Source organism: Cetorhinus maximus, chromosome 25 (genome assembly GCF_964194155.1).
Source record: "Cetorhinus maximus chromosome 25, sCetMax3.hap1.1, whole genome shotgun sequence".
Taxonomy (NCBI): Eukaryota; Metazoa; Chordata; class Chondrichthyes; order Lamniformes; family Cetorhinidae; genus Cetorhinus; species Cetorhinus maximus.
The window spans coordinates 988615-1009530 of NC_135903.1; the positions used below are offsets into that span (position 1 = coordinate 988615).

Sequence of the window (20916 nt, forward strand, 5' to 3'; positions counted from 1 at the left end):
TTTAAAACGAGAGTAAGGCTGCCTGGTTCTGGTCTGACACCTGCTGGCTTTGCTGTTTGAGATGCTGATGTGAAATCGGGTTTCAAATTGGACCTTAAACCCCCCGAAGCCCTTTCCGAGACCGGGACTATCCCAGACTCTGCACCCGGACACTTTCCCGCTGAGCCTGACGCCGGATTTCATGTCGGTTTGAGGGACGGGGAACTTGTGCCCAGATGTTGGAGGCTTTTTATTTTTAAACAGGGGAAGGGGGCGGTGCTTTTTTTTATTTCGGAAGGCGCAGCTGTCACGTCTCTGGTGCAAAGAGGAGATGCCTTTGCTCATCGCAGCTCAACAGCAGAAGCTAATTCTGGCCCCGCGTTAAATCCCGTGATTTTCTGCGGAGGGGCTGATGTGGGAAAGAGGCGTTTCTCTGCTTTACAACACGTGCTGGAAACGAGGAAGTTACACACACCCAGGCTGGAGCGGTGACGGATTATATCCGTTAATTTCACAGGAAGTGGATGAAATAACCGGTTTGGTGGCGGGAGCTGCGGTCCCTGTGGTGGGACCGGTCCGTTTCGGGTCAGTTGCACAGGGTCAGGGTGGCCAAAGCCCCCCCGCCGCCTGCAGCGTGTGGCCGCGCTGAGGTCGGGAGAGATGCTCCTGTGAGGATGGCGGATGGACAGAGAGACGGTGCTGAACCCGTCCCAAACTCAACTGTGTCCTCCTGTGAAACCCAACCCATCGCCAACGGGAAATGCCCCGACCAGGGAGACCCCCCTGTCAGCAATGAACCTGCCGAGAGAAACCAGACCACAGCTCCCCACAGCATCATCATCAAGGTAATGATCACATTCAAACCCCAACATTAACAACCGACTTCCCTTCACTTCAGCTGAGCCGTTTTATTGAATTGTTTGGTCAATTGAAATGTCTCTCCGCAGATCTCTCGCTGCCCCTGTTTGAAGACGATTTCTTTCTACAAGTCACCTTATCCAAATAAACCCCACCGATCACCAGAGCTCCATCCACCTGGGGCAGAGGGGATCGGTTTAATCCACAAAGTGTGTGTGTAGGTTGGGGAAAGTCACTATTACTGTCCTTGGAAATGTGTGTCTGACAGCGACAAAAATTAAACATCGCAGCAACTGTGGTGACGGTTTAACGATGCGGGGCAGCCTGTTTATCGCGGACCTCAGGGAGTGTCGTTATTTTTCTGTTTGCCTGATTCTCAGGGCAGTTTTATTTGTCGGGGGCAAAAAGCACTTTGTTCTCCAGAGCAGCTCCATCCAACTTTCCACCAAATCAACAAAAATATTGTTAACTAAAGATGATAACTTTAATCAGCAGTAATTGGATGGGAATCGGTGCCGTTGACAGGGACCCGCTGGTTTGATGGGGATCCAAGGGTTTATTCAATAACTAAGTCTTCCTGAGCCGCCTTGTTCTGAAGCCCTTACCGCTTCTTCCTATATCTGGTACTGCAGCAAAATACATTGCCCTGAATCAACGTTTCGCCAAAGTGTCAGTGTTTTCCTGAACACTTAACGGTGAAACATGTGTTGAAATTGAAAGGCCGTTCCCCGCCACTGAGAAAACTCAAAGGGCAAAGATATTTTAAGATGGTACTTTTTTTTTCAGAGGGATGACATAAACATGCAGGTTATGTCAAAATATGTAACTGCCTCACACAAAAAAATTTACTGTAAAACATGGGATTCACCCTTTCTCATCTTTTACCACCTTGTGGTGAAGTTTAGAGTCCCTTATAAGATTTTCTTCTCAAAGTGATCATTTAGTACAAATCATCACATTGTGAGCCAGCCAACTTGCTCCATTCTAGGTATCTTCTCATGTATTACCAAATTCAAAACTGGGTGCTGAGCTAGAATGTAAGTTCTTGGATATCGAATTCACTTGCAATGAGTTTCTCAAACTCCACTGTGTTTTTGGGAGAAGGCCAATTGCGGGGTTTAAAAATGTCACAAACTGCAAGCATTTGTTTTTGCAACTGAACCTTGAATTTGTGTGAACCGCATGGAATTCCCAAGCTCCAACTTATATTATGGGATATAAAGATTCTCTCATGTATGGTCAGTTTTTTTCACAAGCACTGTAATCAAAACCATCGAGGTTACCCTCTTGTCTTTTGTGCCGGATGGTTATGAGAGGGATATTACTGAAAAATCTTATGTTTTTTTGACATGGTGTGGTGAGAATTTCACTGCAAAGCAACTAACATAAAGATGTTCAATATTTTTGTCAGTACAAATTATTTTAACCACTAGTGTGATAAGTGATTTGAAAACAACATCTAGCTATCTGATTAAATTATGTGTGTACCACACCTATAAGACTCCTCCTTACCTCGAGCATAGATTTTTTTTTTTTACTTGTGTACTGCACTGTATTCTGAAATTCTTGGTGATTATGGTCTATACCATGCAGAGTGCAAGCAAGCATTTTAATTTTACAAACAGGTATGCTTTACTTTAAAAAACAGCTGTATCATTTTTATAGAAGAATGTCTCATCAGGGAAAAATCCACTTGACCTAGCTGGGCTATATTTTCCAATGTTTCTGTTCAATACAGTAAATTGGGAAATGGAACTATAATCATGGCAGCTTTTTGGTTAACATTAAAGAAGGCAACTTATTGTAACAAAACTGGTAACATTAAAAGAAAATGCTGGAAATATAGAGCAAGTCAGTCAGCAACTGCAAGGGAAAGGCAGGTTAACATTCTGGGAGGGGGCTGCAGCAGGAGCAGATTACAACTGAAACCTTAGCTGCTGATGGAGAGATGGGTTAATCAGCTTGCTGGGCATTTCCACCACTTTCTGTATCTAATATGGTGACAGTCAATAAGGGCTTTTTTTGGAATAACTGTGCTTTGCATCTCTTTTGAGACCTCGCTTTGCAAAAGTGGCATATTCTTGTGACTGTTACCATTTGGATGCCCTGGTTTGACTCCTTGGGGGTTTTGATTCAGAAAAACTTATGGCCCCTATTAACTATATGAAATGTGTTATGATCCCAATGGAGATGCTAACTTGTAAAAGAAATCAATCTCCACATAGCCAACAGAAGGAAAATTGACGCACAAGATTTCACTTTTTTAAAGCTAAAGTATTTGGCCTTGAAGGGATATTGCACAAAAAGAAAATACATGCTACTCAAAGCACATGGGTTATTAAAAAGAAAACAGAAGCTCGAGCAGATGAGAATTCAGTGTTAACTGATGAAGGAATGTAATTACCAGTCCACCCCTATTACTGTCTGTCAAATATTTCCAAACTTGTGCTTTGCCTGTTGTTAACAGGCATATACATAAATATCATCAAGTATTATCTGCTTTGAGTAGAACAAGTAGAACTTTCTCAGAGAAGATGTAACAATGAGAGAAGTAAGACTATGAATACAGTCGCTGTGTTTTTATCAGCTTCTTCAATGCCCAGACGTAGCTGGAGTGCGCAGCCTCTTTATTTATGCTGCTAACCCAACTAAAATTCAGCCAGTACCTGTGGTACTTGGGATTCATTTGCTTTTAATGAGCATGTCTTGGCTGCATTTGTATTTTTTAAAGAGAATACAATTCTCCTGCAAATAAACATCTCACAGTGAATGACTTGTAAGTTCATTGATTGTTCTTAGGCAGCTATGTAGTGCACAGCACGGTTCCACAAATGAATTATATCAATGAGCAGTTAATCTACATGTTGTGGTATTGGTTGAGGGAGATATATTGCCCAGAACAGGGAAGAACTTCCTTGTGTGCAAGTCGCTAGCCCCACAAGACGTCTTTTTATACATACCTGATCTAATGGAGCAAGCAGAAGGTTTAAGACCTATTTAAAGGACAACATCATTAGTATCGCACAGGAGCGCAGCTTCAATTATAAACTTAAGATCGACTCCATGTCTTGAATTCAGAAACTTCTTCCGAGTGAGAGCTCAACATATGCCCCTCTATTAACCTTGTGCCATTGTTTTAATGCCCATTTTCCTCACTTGTGGGTCCCACATTACTATCCCAGGTTTGCAGCTACATTTTCACTTCTGTCTTTGTAAATTGAACAAAGAATGACAGTCAAGTGGTGAAAAACCTGGTTTGTGCCATAATTCTACACATGATGGATCTTGTTCTCTGCTCCTTTCCCTGAGGTAAAGGGCATCAAGCTGGGTCTATCCCAAAAAGCTGTATTAGTATTTGAGTGTTTCAGTAGACTGTTTCCATGCAGAGACCACTGCTAGTGCTAGATGGATGCCAGCAAGCAGGCAGGGATGACCAAACAGAAAGTCCCTGCTTCAGACATTTCATCCCCATCCTCTGCTCTGCATCATCCCACAACAGGGCAGCTGAAATCAGAAATTCAGTCGAGGATGCATTTATCTCATTATCCTTCACTCAATAACGTTGTGCATTGGTGCTTAACACAGCAACCATCGTACTGTAAATGTACAGCTTTCCCTGCACCATTCTATTTATAAGAGAATAAATGTCAGGACACATTTCCAAGCTTCGGAAAATGACGCATTTTCAGTGGTCCTAGGAAGTCTGGAGTAGCTGTCTGCAGTAATGCTCTCTCAGGGATTGATCCAGGCACGGGAGCAGAGAACAGGATTTACCATGTGTAGAATTGCTAGGTTTTTCACCACTTCATTGTGTTCACTTTGTTTCACCAATCTACACAGACAAAAGTGAAAGTGTTGGTAAACCTGGGATAGTAAGCAAGCGAGGCATGTGTTTTAACTAGGATATATTTAACATGGGATATCTCTTGTCATGTTTGCGTGTGATTTATTCCAGTGTTTGGTAAATAATGAAACGAGTGAATGAATTAGACTGGCCTCCTTCAGCACTGGCCCATGAATTATTTAGGCTGCTTGTCTACAGCCTAGACTCGAGCCTTACTTTTAGTCTGTCTCTGATCTTGGCTATCAGCCTCAGCTCACTGGCCTGCAAAATGTCTGGATTAAGCTTAATTGGGCACCGTGTGTGCCAAGCTCAACTTCATACTGCAGAAAGCACAGCTAAGAAACACAGAAATTTTAGCGTAGTGGATGACAAATGATTCCCCTTGTGCTTTCCTCATCTTAGCTCCTTGCCCAATTGCTTTCACCCTCTACCTTTTCCCCTTCAGTCATGCAGGATGGATTGGGGGAGATAATTCGCTACGCAACACTCCCCCAATGGCTCAACTAAGTGTTACACTGTGTTTAATGAGAAGGAGGTATGTTTAATGCTCCCCTAATGGAAAACGGAGCTTAAAGTTGTTACCAATCAACATTAGCATGTCTACACTTCTCCTAAATGTGCTTTAAAAGTGCATAACTGCCTTTTAGAATGTATACAGCGTTGGTAAATATGTTTGTTATCTGTTGACCTTCGGCCCAAACAAAAAGAACTCTGGACTTCCATTGGATTCAAGTTGCCACATGTATCAGCATAATTCAAGGGAATGCATTATCTTGCAAGTTAATTCACTCCATTTATCACAGCATTTGTTATAGTTATTTGATATAGTTAAGGGTACAAGCACTAGGGGGAATGCTGGCTCATACTCCTAGACTCTATATTAAACAGATCTGTAAGTGTAAAGCTGTATGTTAGAGATCGGTGGCTGCTGCCTTATGATCATTGTTACTTTAAGCAGAAATTTTTCTGATGCCTGAATGAATTGTGACAAGGCCTTTATCAAATAGCATGCAGAATTGTGAATTGAAGTGCACTGTGATACACTTTGACGCCCCTAGCATTTTTTTTTGCAAAGAATAACTTTCTATTGTAGTGGATGGGGAACAATACAGAATCCTCTGCCAACATTTAGATATTTTTTCCTTTTACCTACCTAAACGGTAATGCACTTCATATTTATTAGTTTTAAGGTGCATCTGAGAAATGTCATAAAGACATATTTATATAAAAACAGAAGCACTGGAAATATTCAGTAGGCCAGGAAGATTCTGCAGAGAGAACAGAGGAAGAATCACATTTGACTCGATGTTAACTCTGTTTCTCTCTCCATAGATGTTGTCAGGTCTGCTGAGTATTTCTTTCAGGTTTTCAGCACCTGCAGTATTTTGCTTTTAGTTTTATATTTATATAATGCATTTCTTCTAGATGGTAGGGTAGGGAAAATGTTTAGAAAACAGTCCTATTGGTGCAATGTTAAAGAACAAGACCCATGGCACGATTGGCAAGTCCTTTCATAAAACACTCTCATGAAATGAGTTGTCTCACTGGGTATTCCTGCTCTTATCTTGATGATGTTACTTCTGAGTTAGACTAAATATCTTTTTTTCCATCAATTTATTATTATATAATTATATATTATATATACAAAAATCAGTGAGTGAACAACTTAGGGTTTAAAAAAAAAATAGAAGTACAATGTCTTTGTTAATGAAGGATATATGTAACTGGAACATTTCAATTCTGCTTGTTCATAGTGAGATAGTTGATGCATTGGTTTTAATTTTCCAAAATTCCCTAGATTCAGGGAAGGTTTGATTAGAATGGAAAATAGTGGATGTAACTCCTTTCTTCACAAAAGGAGGGAAACAGAAAACAGGAAACTGAAGGCCAGTTGGCTTAGCATCTGTCATAGGGAAAATGTTAGAAGCTATTATTAAAGACCTCATAGCAGTTGCTTGAAAAAATTCAGGGTAATCAGGCAGAGTCACGATGGTTTTGTGAAAAGGAAATCATGTTTAACCAATTTATTGGAGTTCTTGAAGCGGTAACATATGTTTTGGATAAAGGGGAACCGGTGGATGTACTCTGTTTAGATTTTCAGAAGGCATTTGATAAAGTGCCACATCAAAGGTTGTTGTGGAAAATAAAAGCCCATTGTGTAGGGGATAACATATTAGCATGGATAGAAGATTGGCTGGCTAACAGGAAGCAGAGAGTAGGCATAAATGACTTTCTCTGGTTGGCAGGATGTGACAAATGATATGCCACAGGGATCAGTGCTGGGGCCTCTTTTTACAATTTTTATAAATGATTTGGATGATATGGTTGCTAAATTTGCTGATGATACAAAGGTAGGTAGGATAGTACGATGTGAAGAGGGCACAATCACAGAACTGTTACAACACAGGAGGAGGCCATTCGACACATTGTGTCTGCAACAGCTCTCCAATTGAGCGTTATGACTTAGTTCCATTCTCCTGCCTTTTCCCTTTAACCCTGCACATTGTTTCTATTTAAACAATCATCTAACGCCCTCTTGAATGCCTCGTTTGAACCTGCCTCCACCGCACTTCCAGGCCGTGCACTCCAGACCTGAACCACTCGCTGTGTGAAAAAGTTTTTCCTCACATCACATTTGCTTCTTATGCAAATCACTTTAAATCTGTGCCCTGTCATTCTTGTGCCTTTTACAAGTGGGAACAGTTCCTCCCTATCTACTCTATCCAGCCCCCTCCTGATTTTGAACACCTCTATCAAATCTTCTTTTAGCCTTCTCCTCTCCAAGGAGAACAGTCCCAACCAACAAGGAGGCTGCCAAGAGATGTAGATTGGTTAAGTGAGCGGGCAAAGACCAAGCAAATGGAGTTTAGTGTGGGAAAGTCTAATATTCTCCATTTTGGCAGGAAAGATTTAAAGAAGAAGCATATTATCTAAATGGTGAGAGATTGCAGAGCTCTGCGATACAGAGGGATCTAGGTGTCCTAGTGCATGAATTGCAGAAGGCTAGCTGGCAAGGACAGCAAGTAATTAGGAAAGCTAATAGAATGTTATAATTTATTGTGAGGGGAATTGAATATAAAAGTAGGGAGGTTATGCTTCAAATATACAGGGCATTGGTGAGACCACATCTGGAGTACTATGTACAGTATTAGTCTAAAGAAGGGTGTGAATGCATTGGAGGCAGTTCAGTGAAGTTTTACTAGACTAATACCTGGAATGGGTGGGTTGTCTTATGAGGAAAGGTTGGACAGACTAGGCTTGTATCCACTGGAGTTTAGAAGAGTAAGAGGCGCCTTGATTGAAACATATAAGATTCTGAGGGGTCTTGACAGGGTCAATGGGAAGAGAATGTTTCCTTTTGTGGGAAAATCTAATACTAGGGACCACTCTTTAAAAATAAGGAGTCACCCATTTAAGATAAGAGATGAGAATTTTTTTCTCTAAGGGTCATGAGCCTTTGGAACACTCTTCGTCAAAAGACAGTGGGAGCAGAGTCTTTGAATATTTTTAAGACAGAGCTAGATAGATTCTTGATAAACAAGGGGATGAAAGGTTATTGGGGGTAGGCAGGAATGTGGGGTTGAGATTACATTCAGATCAGCCATGACTGTATTGAATGGTGGAGTAGGCTTGAATGGCCTACTCCTGCTCTTTATTCATATGTTCGTATACCAGGCTGGTTCAGTCTTTCCCTTAGCCATTGGGACAGTTGTGATATTTTCATGAAATGAATAAAGAAATTTTAATATTTGATTACTTCACTGCACAATATATTGGCAATTTATTTCCTTGAAAAACACTGCTTGAGTATGTTGCAAATGACATGTTAGGCGTAAAAAAAAAAAGTGTCAATATTCCTGGCTGATTATATGTGCTAAGAATTCACGCACATGAATCTTCTTGATCTGAATCACAATAAGTATCATGGACATGGGACACCCATTTGACACTTGATGTCAGCCAAAAAAATTGATTTGTGAAGCACACGCTTTGCTTTCATAGTTTGTGATGCTATCTGAAGTGCAAGATTAGTTTAGGGCCTCAAGATCACTCTCAGAAAATTGCTATTGTACAGACAGTAGCATTGCATGATACAATGTTAAACCAAAACTTTGTTATCCATTGCTTGGAAATGTACAAGAAAAGGTGCGAGTTGGGAGTGACCTGCCCTAAACGATGGTGGTTTCAGTGTTTGAGTGGACACACAATGATAAGCCTCACCTTATTGTTCCAATCCTTTGACCTTTATTGCAAGGGGGATGGAGTGTAAAAGTAGGGAAGTCTTGCAACAACTGTACAGGGCATTAGTGAGATTGCACCTGGAGTACTGCTTACAGGTTTAGTCTCTTTACTTAAGGAGGGATTTACTTGCGTTTGGAGCAGTTCAGAGAAGGCTGAAGAAACGTTGAGCAGAATGGGCCTATACTCATTGGAGTTTAGAAGAATAAGAGGTGATCTTATCCTCTCAGCACCTTATGTTTCAATGTTTCCCTCATAGGGGAATTTAGAACTAGGAGACACAGCTTCAAAATAAGGGGCTTCCTTTTCTTCTCTGAGGGTTGTTAATCCTGCGAATTCTCTTCCCCTGAGAGTAGTGGAGGCCGGGTCATTGAATATATTTAAGGCTGAGCTAGTTAGATTTTCTCAAGGGTTATGCGAGGCCGGCAGGTGGATGGAGTTAAGGCCACGATCGGATCAGCCATGATATTATTAAATGGTGGAGTAGGTTCAAGGGGCCGAATGGCATACTCCTGCTCCTATTTCTTATGATGTTCTGACCCTCAGGCTCTTTGAGCAGGTACTGTTTCTTGGAATCAGAGTAGACTTGTTGAATATGAGACATGGAGCTATTGGAGTCTGGAGCATATCTGAGAGGAAAAGTTTCCCTCTTGTTAACTGTTAATCCCACTGAATATTGGAATTGTACTTAATTTTCTCAAACTAGTCAATCTACTACGTGCACACAGAGGGTGGAATTTAGTATTGGTGACGGGGAACTTGCCCGCCTGCTGGGGAGCCTACTAGAGTCCCGACTTACCTCAACTGGGGGAGGCCTAATGGAATTAAGTATCCATCAGGCACTTATCTGTTGAGCGGCTGCCTTCCCCAGGATTTAGGGCCCAGGGGGGCCTAAACATCCTTGCCCCTGAGAGCTGCTGGCCAGTCAGAGACCGGAATCTCTCTATTGTACGTCATGCCATCAGTGGCTTCACACCAGAGATCTAGGATCAACGAGTGACCCAGGCCACAGGTGAATGAGGGTGGAATGGGGGTCATGGGGAAGGGGGCGTCAGCTGGTGGGGAGGGGGTGTTGGATGGAAGGGAAAGGGGGATTGCACCCCGGGTTCCTGATGCTGGGTCTCTTGATCATGCATTGAGCATGTTTGAACAAAGTGCACTCCACCCCATACCCCCGGATGCCCGCAAACAAACCCGACAGTGTTTCGCTTTTTGTGTTCCCCGCTGTTGAATACCAGCAGCGATGACATTGCCCATTTAAGGACCTCAATTAGCATCAGGGCCTCAGTTAGGGTCTGGTGAGTAGGCTATCCATGAGCCTTCCAGCTTCAGACTTAATTGGGTGAAGGCAGGAAGGTGGTGGGGTCCCCATCCTGCACTCTCCTGCCCAATTAAATGCCCCCTGACCTGCAAAATTGTTGCTGGGGAGGCATTAAATTCCATCCAGATGTCAAGACCAAATGTAGCCTAGGCTGCATGTCAGGGGATAATTAGATCAGGGCATGTAGTCATAATTCAGCCTCTATTTAAAAGTCATAGGGTAGGATTTTTAGGTCAGTGTGTGGGTGCGATTGGTGGACCTGAGAGCGGCTGGGGAATGGATCACCACCCGCGAGCGGCCCCTGACCGCGATTTCACACTGGCCGGCCAATTAATGGCCAGCCAGCGTGAAGCACGCGCTGAAATACTCAGCGCTGCCGGGGAGGGGGAGGAGGGTGGGCGCTGACATAAGCACGAGTGTGGGCAAGCGCTGAATGAAAGCTCCCTGAAGCACAGAGAGCTGCCTTAGGGAGCTGAAAACTTTAAAACCGATAAATAAAGTTTTTAAAATCCCCCCAAAAAATGTCCATGCATCACAATCAGTCACTTGAACATATACATGATGAAAATTCTGCCCATGCATTTTTATTTTTTAAAATTTAATAATAGAAACCTCATCCCGCCCTTAGACGAGGTTTCATTAAATATGCAAAGTCTGCCTGGCAGATTCGTCCGTCCACCGTAAGGTTGGGTGGACCACGAAAAATCGGGGACAGTTGGAACTTTAACAACTTTAATTGTCCTAATTGTCGACGGGCGAACTTCCGTGTGCCCGCCGACCGAAATATCACGCGAGCGCGGGATGACGTCGGGACACTCACCTGACATCATCTCGCGCGATTTCACGCCCGATCGGGTCGGGTGCGCGCCCGCCCGCTGACCTAAGAACTCTGCCCATACATTTTGTCCTTATTTTTATATTTCCATTTTAAATTCCCATGTGCATTTCCAATGGATGTTGCCCATATAAACTTGACGTGCTGTGATATGATTGTACCCTCCCATCAATGGTGGTGCTAAAATATCTCCACTGACGGATGTGCGTGACAGGTTTACATGGGCAATTTCCATTGTAAATGTGGACATCGGAATTTCCAGTAGAAAACGATGATGGAAGTGTATATGTCCAGAACATTTTGAATAATTTAAATGTCTTCTGCATAATATAATCTTTGTCAATATAGCTTTTATATCATAATAATGGCAACATGCTGTTGCATAATCACCATGTGTTATGAGAATTGGAAATAAATTCAGAGAAAAATTATCATTGTAATGTTATTTTGGGACAAATGCAATTTTTTCCCCTCGGCAATCAATCTTTTTTAAAAAAAAAGTACCTTTTTGTCTTTTGTTCAGTCTCCTTATTGTAACTGTTCAATCGAGTCATTATTTTACATCTCATTTAAAAGAAATTACTAAAGTATTATGCTTGATGATGAAAGATTGGAATCCAGCCAATCTTCTGACATGCTGTGTAATTTGATATTCAAGCTAGGCAAGTATATGTTGCTCCAGGGAACTGCTGATCGTTAACCTGCCAACCTGGAAAGATAAACCAGTCAACTACTCAGAACCTTGCAGGCTGTTGCCCCAGTGCATACGATGGTACTATCTGGACAAGCAGCAGGAAACTTGCTGCTTCTCAAGGGCTTTACAGGGTTTCTATTCTACCCTGTAATGACTGTTAGAAAGTGCCTTTGTGTGAATGTTGGGCGAGGTTGGAATTGAGCTTGGCTGTGATGCCCTTCGTGGTCAAAAAGCCTAAGGATGGACATTTGGGTGACTTGGCAAAGGATAACTCGAAACTATCTCAAGAAGCCAGCAATTCAACCACCACCACCTTAAGGACAATTGGGGATGGGCAATAAATGTTGGCCTTGCTCACGTCCCAGAAATGAATGAAAATGCCAATTCCTTTGGGAGAGTAGTAAGGGGGGGAAAATGTCAAAAATATTGCTTTTACAATGTCCCCTCTATGTGAGCTCCTCCAATTATTTGTACATAGTGGCGTGTATATAAAGTTAAATTAACAGAAATGAAAGTGACTCATAATGTTCTATTGGTTGTCAATCATTAATATTAGATTTACATGTCTACCACAGAGCAATGACAGTATGTGGTGATATGTGGATAGGAACAGAAAGAGATATCTGGACGGAGCTAAAGCCATTTATCTGCAAAAATGATCCTTGTCGTAAATCAGTGTTGCTGCTTTGCAGACTCATGAGCCTCACTTTCTTTGGGAGAGAAGGGCTGTGCTCTGTTCTCGAGTACTATTGTTGGTAGCTGTCACTGATACAACACTTGAAATTGAACAGAATGTTGCCAGTTATATGGCTGATAAATGGGGAAAAGACAATACAACCCTATAGAAGACACTTGCACTGAATGATGTGTTAACTGAAGTACATAGAGTTCATCTATGAGGCCAGTCAGGTAAAGGCAATCATCTCAGTAAGGAAAGTAATGGGTAGAGGACTCAGTAGTATAAACTTGCAATGGATCTTTGAGCTGAAATATTGAATGAGAAGCTTACTCCAAAAGTCCAAATTATACCAATCCTACAGGGCCTCCAGTCGACAGCAGGTCCTTGGAGAGAGGTTCTGGTACATAAGGTGAAGATGAAAGAGACTCAGTGCACAAATAGATGACCAGGTACATTTTAAAAAGAGAATACTGTTGATAACTAAAAGAGAATTGAAATCCCAGGGAAGAACCTGAAATTGATTGCTCGAGGAATTCCAGCCCTTTGTGAGGTGCAACTTGCCAAAACATATTGTAAACACAGAATTCAGTCACAGGTTTCAGTCAGCACTGCTCTGTTTGTGATGGGAGACACTCTGCTTTTCTAAAACATACTGATCATGCTTAAAAAATTTGAGTAGAAGTATTCAGAATAATTGTAATTCTTCATCCACCCCCCCCGCCCCAGTTTGTTTCTTTTCTAATATCATTGAGAAGCATGGTCTCAACTGATCTATATACATCTGTGGTTGGCTGATTGCCATGTTAGTCCTCCCTTGTAAACCTTTCACTTTTGTGAAACTCCACAGAACCAATTCATGGATATTGTGATAGAATTTTTGTGATGATTAACCAATCTCCCCTGGTTTTGCTCACTGCAAATTAGTGGCAACACCCTTTTATAGCAATAGGGGTGTTGCCACCAAAGTGTTAGGTGAAAATGTTATACGGAATAAGTATAATGCTTGGAGGAAGCATGCAATGTGCAAGATTTTAATACGTAGACAGTCTTGAACTGTAACTCATCAAAAACACTCATTACAGGATACTTAAGTCTCTGAAGTTTGTCTTTAATACCTTATTTAAAGTTATCTTATTAAGCAACCATGATCTTTTAGTGAAACGTGCTTTTTCCATGTCAAAATTCACAAAAGGAATTTCATAATTTATTGTCTGTTATCTCACACGTTGATGAACACACAGACAAGAACGCATTGTACACGTGCTCAATCTGTATGCATGCGTACACTGTACACACCAGTACCCACACGTGCACTGCACACACAATTTGTAAAAAAGCAACACAAGAGTCAATATTGTCAAAAACTGTTAGAACTCTGGTTGTCAGTGAACTATTGGAACCTGTGCTTTGTTCATTATTTTCCTGATATAAATTTAAGAGAGACTTTTTTGAGTATGTGCCAGTTGTGACTAAGACTTAAATTCTGGTTTAATGCCCTTTTCAAAGACCTGGATTGGAGGATTAGATGCAGGTCTGGATTAAGGATTAAGGATTAAGATTTCTTTTAATGCTGTTCCCGGTCAGTTCTGAGTTGATAACTAGTGGTTTGCTAATGTACCTCCATTAAAATAAGAAGATTAAAATATGATGCAAAAGCAGAAAATGCTAGAATCACTCCACAAGTCAGTCAATATTTGTGGGGTAAACAGACAAATTAATGTTTGGGGTATAACCCCTGTATAGTTTTGACGAAAAGTGGGAGCCAAACCCATAACTTGTCTGCTATCTCCATAGTTGCTGAGTCACAAGTTCAGTGTTTCCATCGTTTACTGTTTTTGTTTCATATTTTCCAGCAACTGTAATTTACTTTATAAAAACATGGTTTACAGTATTTGAAGTTCAGCTTCTCTTTAAAGGCAAGTTGGATGAGAGCAGCTCTAACAACACTCTAGAAGCTTGACGCCATCCAGGACAAATCAGCCCACTTGATTGGCACCACACTCACAAACATTCAGTCCCTCCACCACCAACGCAAAGTGGCAGCAGTGTGTACCATCTATAAAAAGCACCGCAGAAACTTGCCAAACCTCCTTAGACAGCACCTTCTAAACCCACGACCTCTACCATCTAGAAGGGCAAGGACAGCAGATAGATGGGAACACCACCGCCTGGAAGTTCCCCTCCAAGCCACACACCATCCTGACTTGGAAATATATCGCTGTTCCTTCACTGTCACTAGGTCAAAATCCTGGAACTCCCTCCCTAACAGCACTGTGGGTGTACCTACACCACATGGACTGCAGCGGTTAAAGAAGGCAGCTCACCACCACCATCACCTCAAAGGCAATTAGGGATGGGCAATAAATGCTGACCTAGTCAGCGACGCCTACATCCCATGAATAAATAAAATACTCAGTATAAACTTACTGGAGCACTGGAGGTATATAAGTGGAAGATGGTTGTAGTTATTTGGTAATGTGTTCTTTACAGGTCCTTGGTTGAATGAGGAGGGCACACACTGGAATCAACTTTTTAACAATGACTAACCTTTCCGGTGCAGCTCACTGTGGCTCCTCTGGGACACTATCCTCCCGCTACGGGCAATGGCTGGGTTCAACAGCCAGAGGGCGCCATGTTTTCCTGTAGCCAAAATGGCATCAGGATCCTAAAAATATTATTGAACCCTAGGTTACAAGTCATGGGCTGGATACTGGCCACCTAAAAGAAAGCCCACTTGAAAATGGCAGCACGGACGTCTGAACAGGAAACCGATTTCAAATCTTACCACCAATGTGACTTTGCTAATGCCCCATTCCCACCAAAAATGGGGCAGTAAAAACACTGAATTCGGGTGTTATCATATACTAAAGCAATTAAGGTTTTTTCTTTAGAACATTAGCAAGATTCCCATGACAAGTTGGAAAACACATTCTTATTGGGTCAGGGACATTGCACCCAGGACTGTCTAAATTTAAGTCCTTTTTAGGATTATAAAGTGTCAGCTGCCATTAAATAAATGCTGGGTGAATGCATGCAAATGCTAATTAAGAAATTGTGCACCTCCTGGCTCCGGTGTTTCTGCAGAGTTCCTTTTTATTTTTTTATGCTTTCATTTTAAATGTGATTGTTTTGTACATTAATAATTTTCTGATTGGTTGATAACCTAATGAAATAGCAGCGTTGATTACGACAAAAAATATTAAACCTAAATGTGGATATCCTGGCAGTAATCGCTTGGAGCAGTTGATGTAAATAATGACATCCACTGTAAGCAAACAAATGCTCAAAATGGAACTGAACAGCCCATGCATGTTATAATATTTTATTTTTTTAAAAAGAACTGATGGTTTCCAAGACTTCTGATTCTTATCTTCGGGTTGCAGATGATAGTAACAAACTCCTAGAGCTTCACTGTTGTAGATTGAGGTCACCTGAAACCCTTGGTGAGATTACAAGACTGTAATTACTTTGGAGCTTGCTCTTATTATTTTATTTGTGTTATCTGTGTAGCTTTATTGCACATATTCCAATATTTATCCCTTTCTCCCTCTTCCCATTTAACCATTGTCAGTCCACAACACAAGATTTGTTTTGTGTGTGTGTCTGCGTGTGTGAGAGATGGCGAGAGACTCACTGGAAAGCACCAACACTATAAATTTAGATACTAGGTAAATGTTCACATCTCAGTGCAGCACAAAGAATATTTACAGCTGCTTTGGGGATTCCCAGCAACAGTACGGCAATATTGTGTAGCTTTATTACTGACTGTTTTACTGCCTTAGCAATAGGTCTAAAAACTAACATGTCCTCATCTGCATTTGTGCTGTTTGAGGAATGATTGTTGTCAGTTTATTAAAATGGTACTTTTGTTTTCAAAAGCCAATTTAGTTTTGGAATGTTCTGATGGACTGAAAGCTGCAACTGTGCTATCAAAACCAATTTGGGAGTGAGGAATCTGGTACCCCCTTGGATCTGGGTTTAGTGCACACCTGCCCAGTTTTCAAGTGAAGCAGCTTCCCTAGAGTTCCAAAGCAGCACAAAATGGGTTCCTCTAGATGAGGGTTCAGATGATAATGTGCCATGTGAACCTCGTTCACAGCGTTCAACATCAATATGTGTTTGGGTGCCTAAATCCTAATGAGAGCTATACTTAGAGGTTATGAAAAACTGGTGGGGGCCACTTTGGTGTTTCACGGTGGTTATTCCAACCGTCAGAGTTTCCTCAGCTCTCACTTGCATTTTGATTACCAGCATGTAAACTGTCACAAAACACTGATTAACACAGGCTGTAAAACCTGGTTGGGGCAATTTTCCCCAGTGGCCCTCTTCATTAGAGCAGCTGCCTGATTTACATTCTGTTAGGGTCAATTTTAGCATTCAGCAAGAGGATGGAACATATTTGCTGCTCACCTGTTGTTGCCCTGTTAAGGCCCAGTTATCATAATCTTTGATCTGATGGGCTGTATGTGTCTAATGGAGCTCATTAATGGAGGGACTTCTGCTCGGAGCCAACTGACTGTTGATGCCTTGGCAATGAGAGTGAGATTTACAAGGATGTTGCCAGGGCTGGAAAATTGCAGCTGTGAGGAAAGATTGGATAGACTGGGGTTGTTCTCCTTGGAACCGAGGAGGCTGAGGGGAGATTTGATTGAGATGCACAAAATTGTACGGGGCCTGGATAGAGTGGATGGGAAGGGCCTATTTACTTTGGCAGAGAGGTCAGTGACTAGGGGGCATAGATTTAAAGGGATTGGTAGAAGGATTAGCAGGGAGATGAGGAAATTCAGTACAGGGTAGTTGGGGCCTGGAACTCACTGCCTGAAAGGATAGTAGAGGCAGAAACCCTCAGCTCATTTAAAAGGTGTCTGGATATGCACCTGAAGTGCTCTAACCTGCAGGGCTATAGACCAAATGCTGGAAAGTGGGATTAGGCTGGGTGGCTCATTTCTTCGGCCGATGCGGACACAATGGGCCAAGTGGTCTCTTTCTGTGCCATAAACTTTCTATGATTCTATGAGGTTGAGGAGAGTTGTGAGAGAAGACAGACTGGACTGGATTCCCAATGACCTGATAGATCTGGTATCTAAATGTTGGAATGCTAAATTTCAAAAATTAGTCCAACATTTAACACCTGACAAGGCAGAGACTGAACTCACCAAAACTAAATGATGAAATAGTTTTGACTAGAGTAGCACTTTTACTGATTCAGGCATCCAATGTGTTCACATGAGTGCATTGGAGAACCTTCATTTAGGCATTGCCTCCATAACCCATTATGATTTTTTGTACAATATCTTGTCTTTGCTCTGCTTTGACCATAGTTCACATGTTTAATGTGTAAAATGCTGAGCCCAAGTATTAATTGTGGAAATGAAAGTTTGACTTGACCAGCTAAGCTAAATAAAGGACTTCATTACTTTGGATGTGAGATTACTTTTGTTTCTCTTCTTTCAATAATGAAAATTGGTTAATTTTGCTTTCTTTTTCATTCCATGAAGTTGAGAATTTATAATTGTTTTTAGGTTATTAGATTCCCCAGTTTTCCTTTTTCTTTTAGTGGGCTTTGGGACTCCTCCTGTACTCTTTGATGTTACCTAAAAGCACAGTTTTAGTATTATTCATTACTCTGGCATTTATTGCCCATCCCTAACTGCCTTTGTTCAGAGGCATTTAAGAGCCAACACACATTGTTGTGGTTCTGGAGTCACACGTAGGCCAGACCAGGTAAGGATGGCAGATTTCCTTCCCTAAAGGACATTAGTGAACCAGAGGTTTTTTTTTAATTCCAGGTTTTTATTGAATTTGCCATGGCAGGATTTGAACCTACATTCCCAGAGCATTACCCTGGGCTGCTGGATTACTAGCCCAGTGACAATACCACTATGCCATCACCACCCCAGCTTTCATAGTTTTGTGGTTTGTGCCTAGCTTTACCTAACCACCTCTCAGTAACCCCACAAGCTGTTGGCTTCTCCTCCAATTCCTTGTCCTGCATTAAGACCTGGATGAGTCAACACTCCAGTTTAAAGTTAACAAAACTGAAGCCATTCTTTATTTCCCTTCCAGCAAGCACCTTACATACCTACAGACTTCACTCCATCTCCCTCTCTGGTTGTCACCTTAGACCTAGGGCGGAATTTTCCCAGATTTGCACCAAGTGCAGTAGCGGGGGGTAAAACGACATTTTACCGGCCGGCTGCGATGGTGGGGTTTTCACGCTGTATCGTCCCAAACCCACCATTATTTCTGCACTCCAGGGAAACACGCCATTTCCATGGCGAGCGGGCTGTCATTTGCCCACCTGCCATCACTCCGCTGCTGCATCACACCAGTCCAGCTGCAAGCACACATCTGTGTGCTTCCAGACCACCACTGCTGCACGGAAGACATGGCCTTGAAATTGAAGAAGACTCCAGCCCCCAGGTTCAGCGACGCATCCCTCAAGCGCCATTTGGATGCCATGGAAGCCCACGGGATGTCCTCTATACCCGCTCTGGCCTCAGGATGGGCAGCAACAGCACTAACCCAGCTTGGTGGCAGCGGTGGTCAGCGGCAACACCCTTCAGAAGAGGACAGCCACCCAGTGCCGCAAGAGGGTGAATGATCTCCTCCGTTCTGCCAGGGTAAGTCACCCTTCTCATCACTTCCAACTCTCACACTCACAAATCCATCACACATCCACAGAGCCCTCATTCACTGCCAATTCAAGGGACATATCTATTCACTCTCTCTCACTCACAGTCATGGTCCTCATCCCATCCATGGGACCACTCACCACTCACACATGCCGGGCATACTTACCATCTGGCCTGGCAGGCGTCCTGCTTACACTCTCTTAGGGTGACGGTGGGCGGGCGAATGAGAGTCCGCTTGCCATAGAAACAGCACTGTTTCCTGGGAGTGCATAAATAATATGACTGGTTTGGGATGAAAACCTGCCATTGTGGCCAGGAATCTGTGACCGACTGAGGGTGTAAGCATTGTTCACACTCCCTGGAATCCATGCACAGACCTGCAGGATGTGTTTCTGGTGGTCGAACACCAGCTGCACATTCTGCGAATGGAACGTCTTGTGTTTGATGTAGTCCATTGGGTGTTGCGGCAGAGATCTGAACACCACATAAGTATAGTCGATCACACCCTGCACCTGTGGGACACCTGAGACCTGGGCGAATCCAATCGCCTTTGTATCCTGGTCCCAGTTGAAATGCACAAAGCTGTGTGCCCTCGCAAACATGGTGCAATTTTGGGTGGAGACTTGTGAGATCCCACAGAGGTCACCTGTAGAGCCCTGGAAGTAGCCACTGGCATAGAAATTGGGCGCCGCTGTCACTTTCACAGCCACTGGCAGTGGATGTCCTCCGCGTCCCCATGACGCCAAATCCTGCAGTCGCTGGAAGATATGACCGACCAGCTCCCTAGACATGTGCTTCTCCAGCGACACTGGTTCTCGGTCGTCTGCAGGAATGAAAGGCGGTGTCTATAGACCCTGGGTGTGACTAGGCGCTGGCCTGTGACAGCTCGCTGTGGCTCTTCAGCAGCGTGTGTGGGAGCCCCAGCCGCCCTTTTTTTCCTGAGGTTGCTGCTCCTGCCTCTGTGCAACCAGGAGCCTCAGTCGCTCTCTCCTCCGTCGTCTTCACGCTCTGTAGGCCATCAGGCATACAGCTAGTTCACCAGGCTCCATGATCCTGAGTACTTCTGCAGGATGAAGGAGAGAGACACATGAGTTAGCATGGGTGTACTAAGAGCCTGTCCTGATTAAGTGTGCAGACCCCTTAACGATTCCTGGAGAGTGCTGGCCACCACTTGGATGGCCAGAGATTAGTGCGCTGCATGGCTGCCCGAAATCCCACCACTTCCACCCCAGTCCACATGACCAGTTGGCAGCAGCTTTGCCCATTGGACTGCATGCTGTTCTCAGCTCAGGCACGGGCATTCTCCTAACCCACACTGCAAGGCTGCACTGTTAGCTTGAAGCGTGGAGGAGACTGGTCCAAACCAGGAAGCTGACTTTGCAAAGGGCTGTGAGCACCTCTGGCAATGACTGCTCCATGGCCAGCTTTAGTGTGGAGGTTGTACAACGTGTGCAGTCGCCCAACTCTTGTGCTGCCCACTAAAATGCTCATAACTTTACAGTCTGTGCTGGGGCGAGGAGGCGGTGAAAAGCTTTGGAGCACTTGGTGCCTCTGCATTGCTTGAGTGGGATATAAGCTAGAGGCCCGACTCCAATCATCTCAATGTGGCTGCGCCTGAACTGTCTCAGTTGCAGAGGAATGGTCACTTTCTACAGGTTTCCCGAATGTGTGGCCACTTCCCTCGCCCACCCTACCCCCCACCCTGAATACTTGTGCGCTATATTCAATGGCAGGCCCTTGGCACCCCCGCCCCCCCACCCCTTAAGTCACCTCAGAGTTGGGGCTGTGCTTACTGTCTTCCCCCCAACCTCAAATTGCCTCAACGTCAGGGC

At 43.2% G+C, this 20916-nt stretch overlaps 1 protein-coding gene across 4 annotated transcripts in view; it reads left to right on the forward strand.

Annotated features, from left to right (window-relative positions):
- Nucleotides 1-241: 241 nt before the first annotated feature.
- The window catches only part of LOC144667787 (inactive phospholipase C-like protein 2), a 218258-nt gene continuing 197583 nt past the window's right edge, over nucleotides 242-20916 (forward strand). For 3 of the 4 annotated variants that reach the window (XR_013573375.1, XM_078529238.1, XM_078529239.1), the window contains exon 1: nucleotides 242-824. Coding sequence is in view for 2 of the 4 variants with exons in the window: in XM_078529238.1 (XP_078385364.1) it covers nucleotides 654-824 (171 nt within the window). In the remaining 2 variants the exon portion in view is untranslated. Of the gene's footprint in view, nucleotides 825-15869; nucleotides 15909-20916 lie in introns of those variants that run through there. The other variant, XM_078529240.1, reaches the window with a different exon arrangement.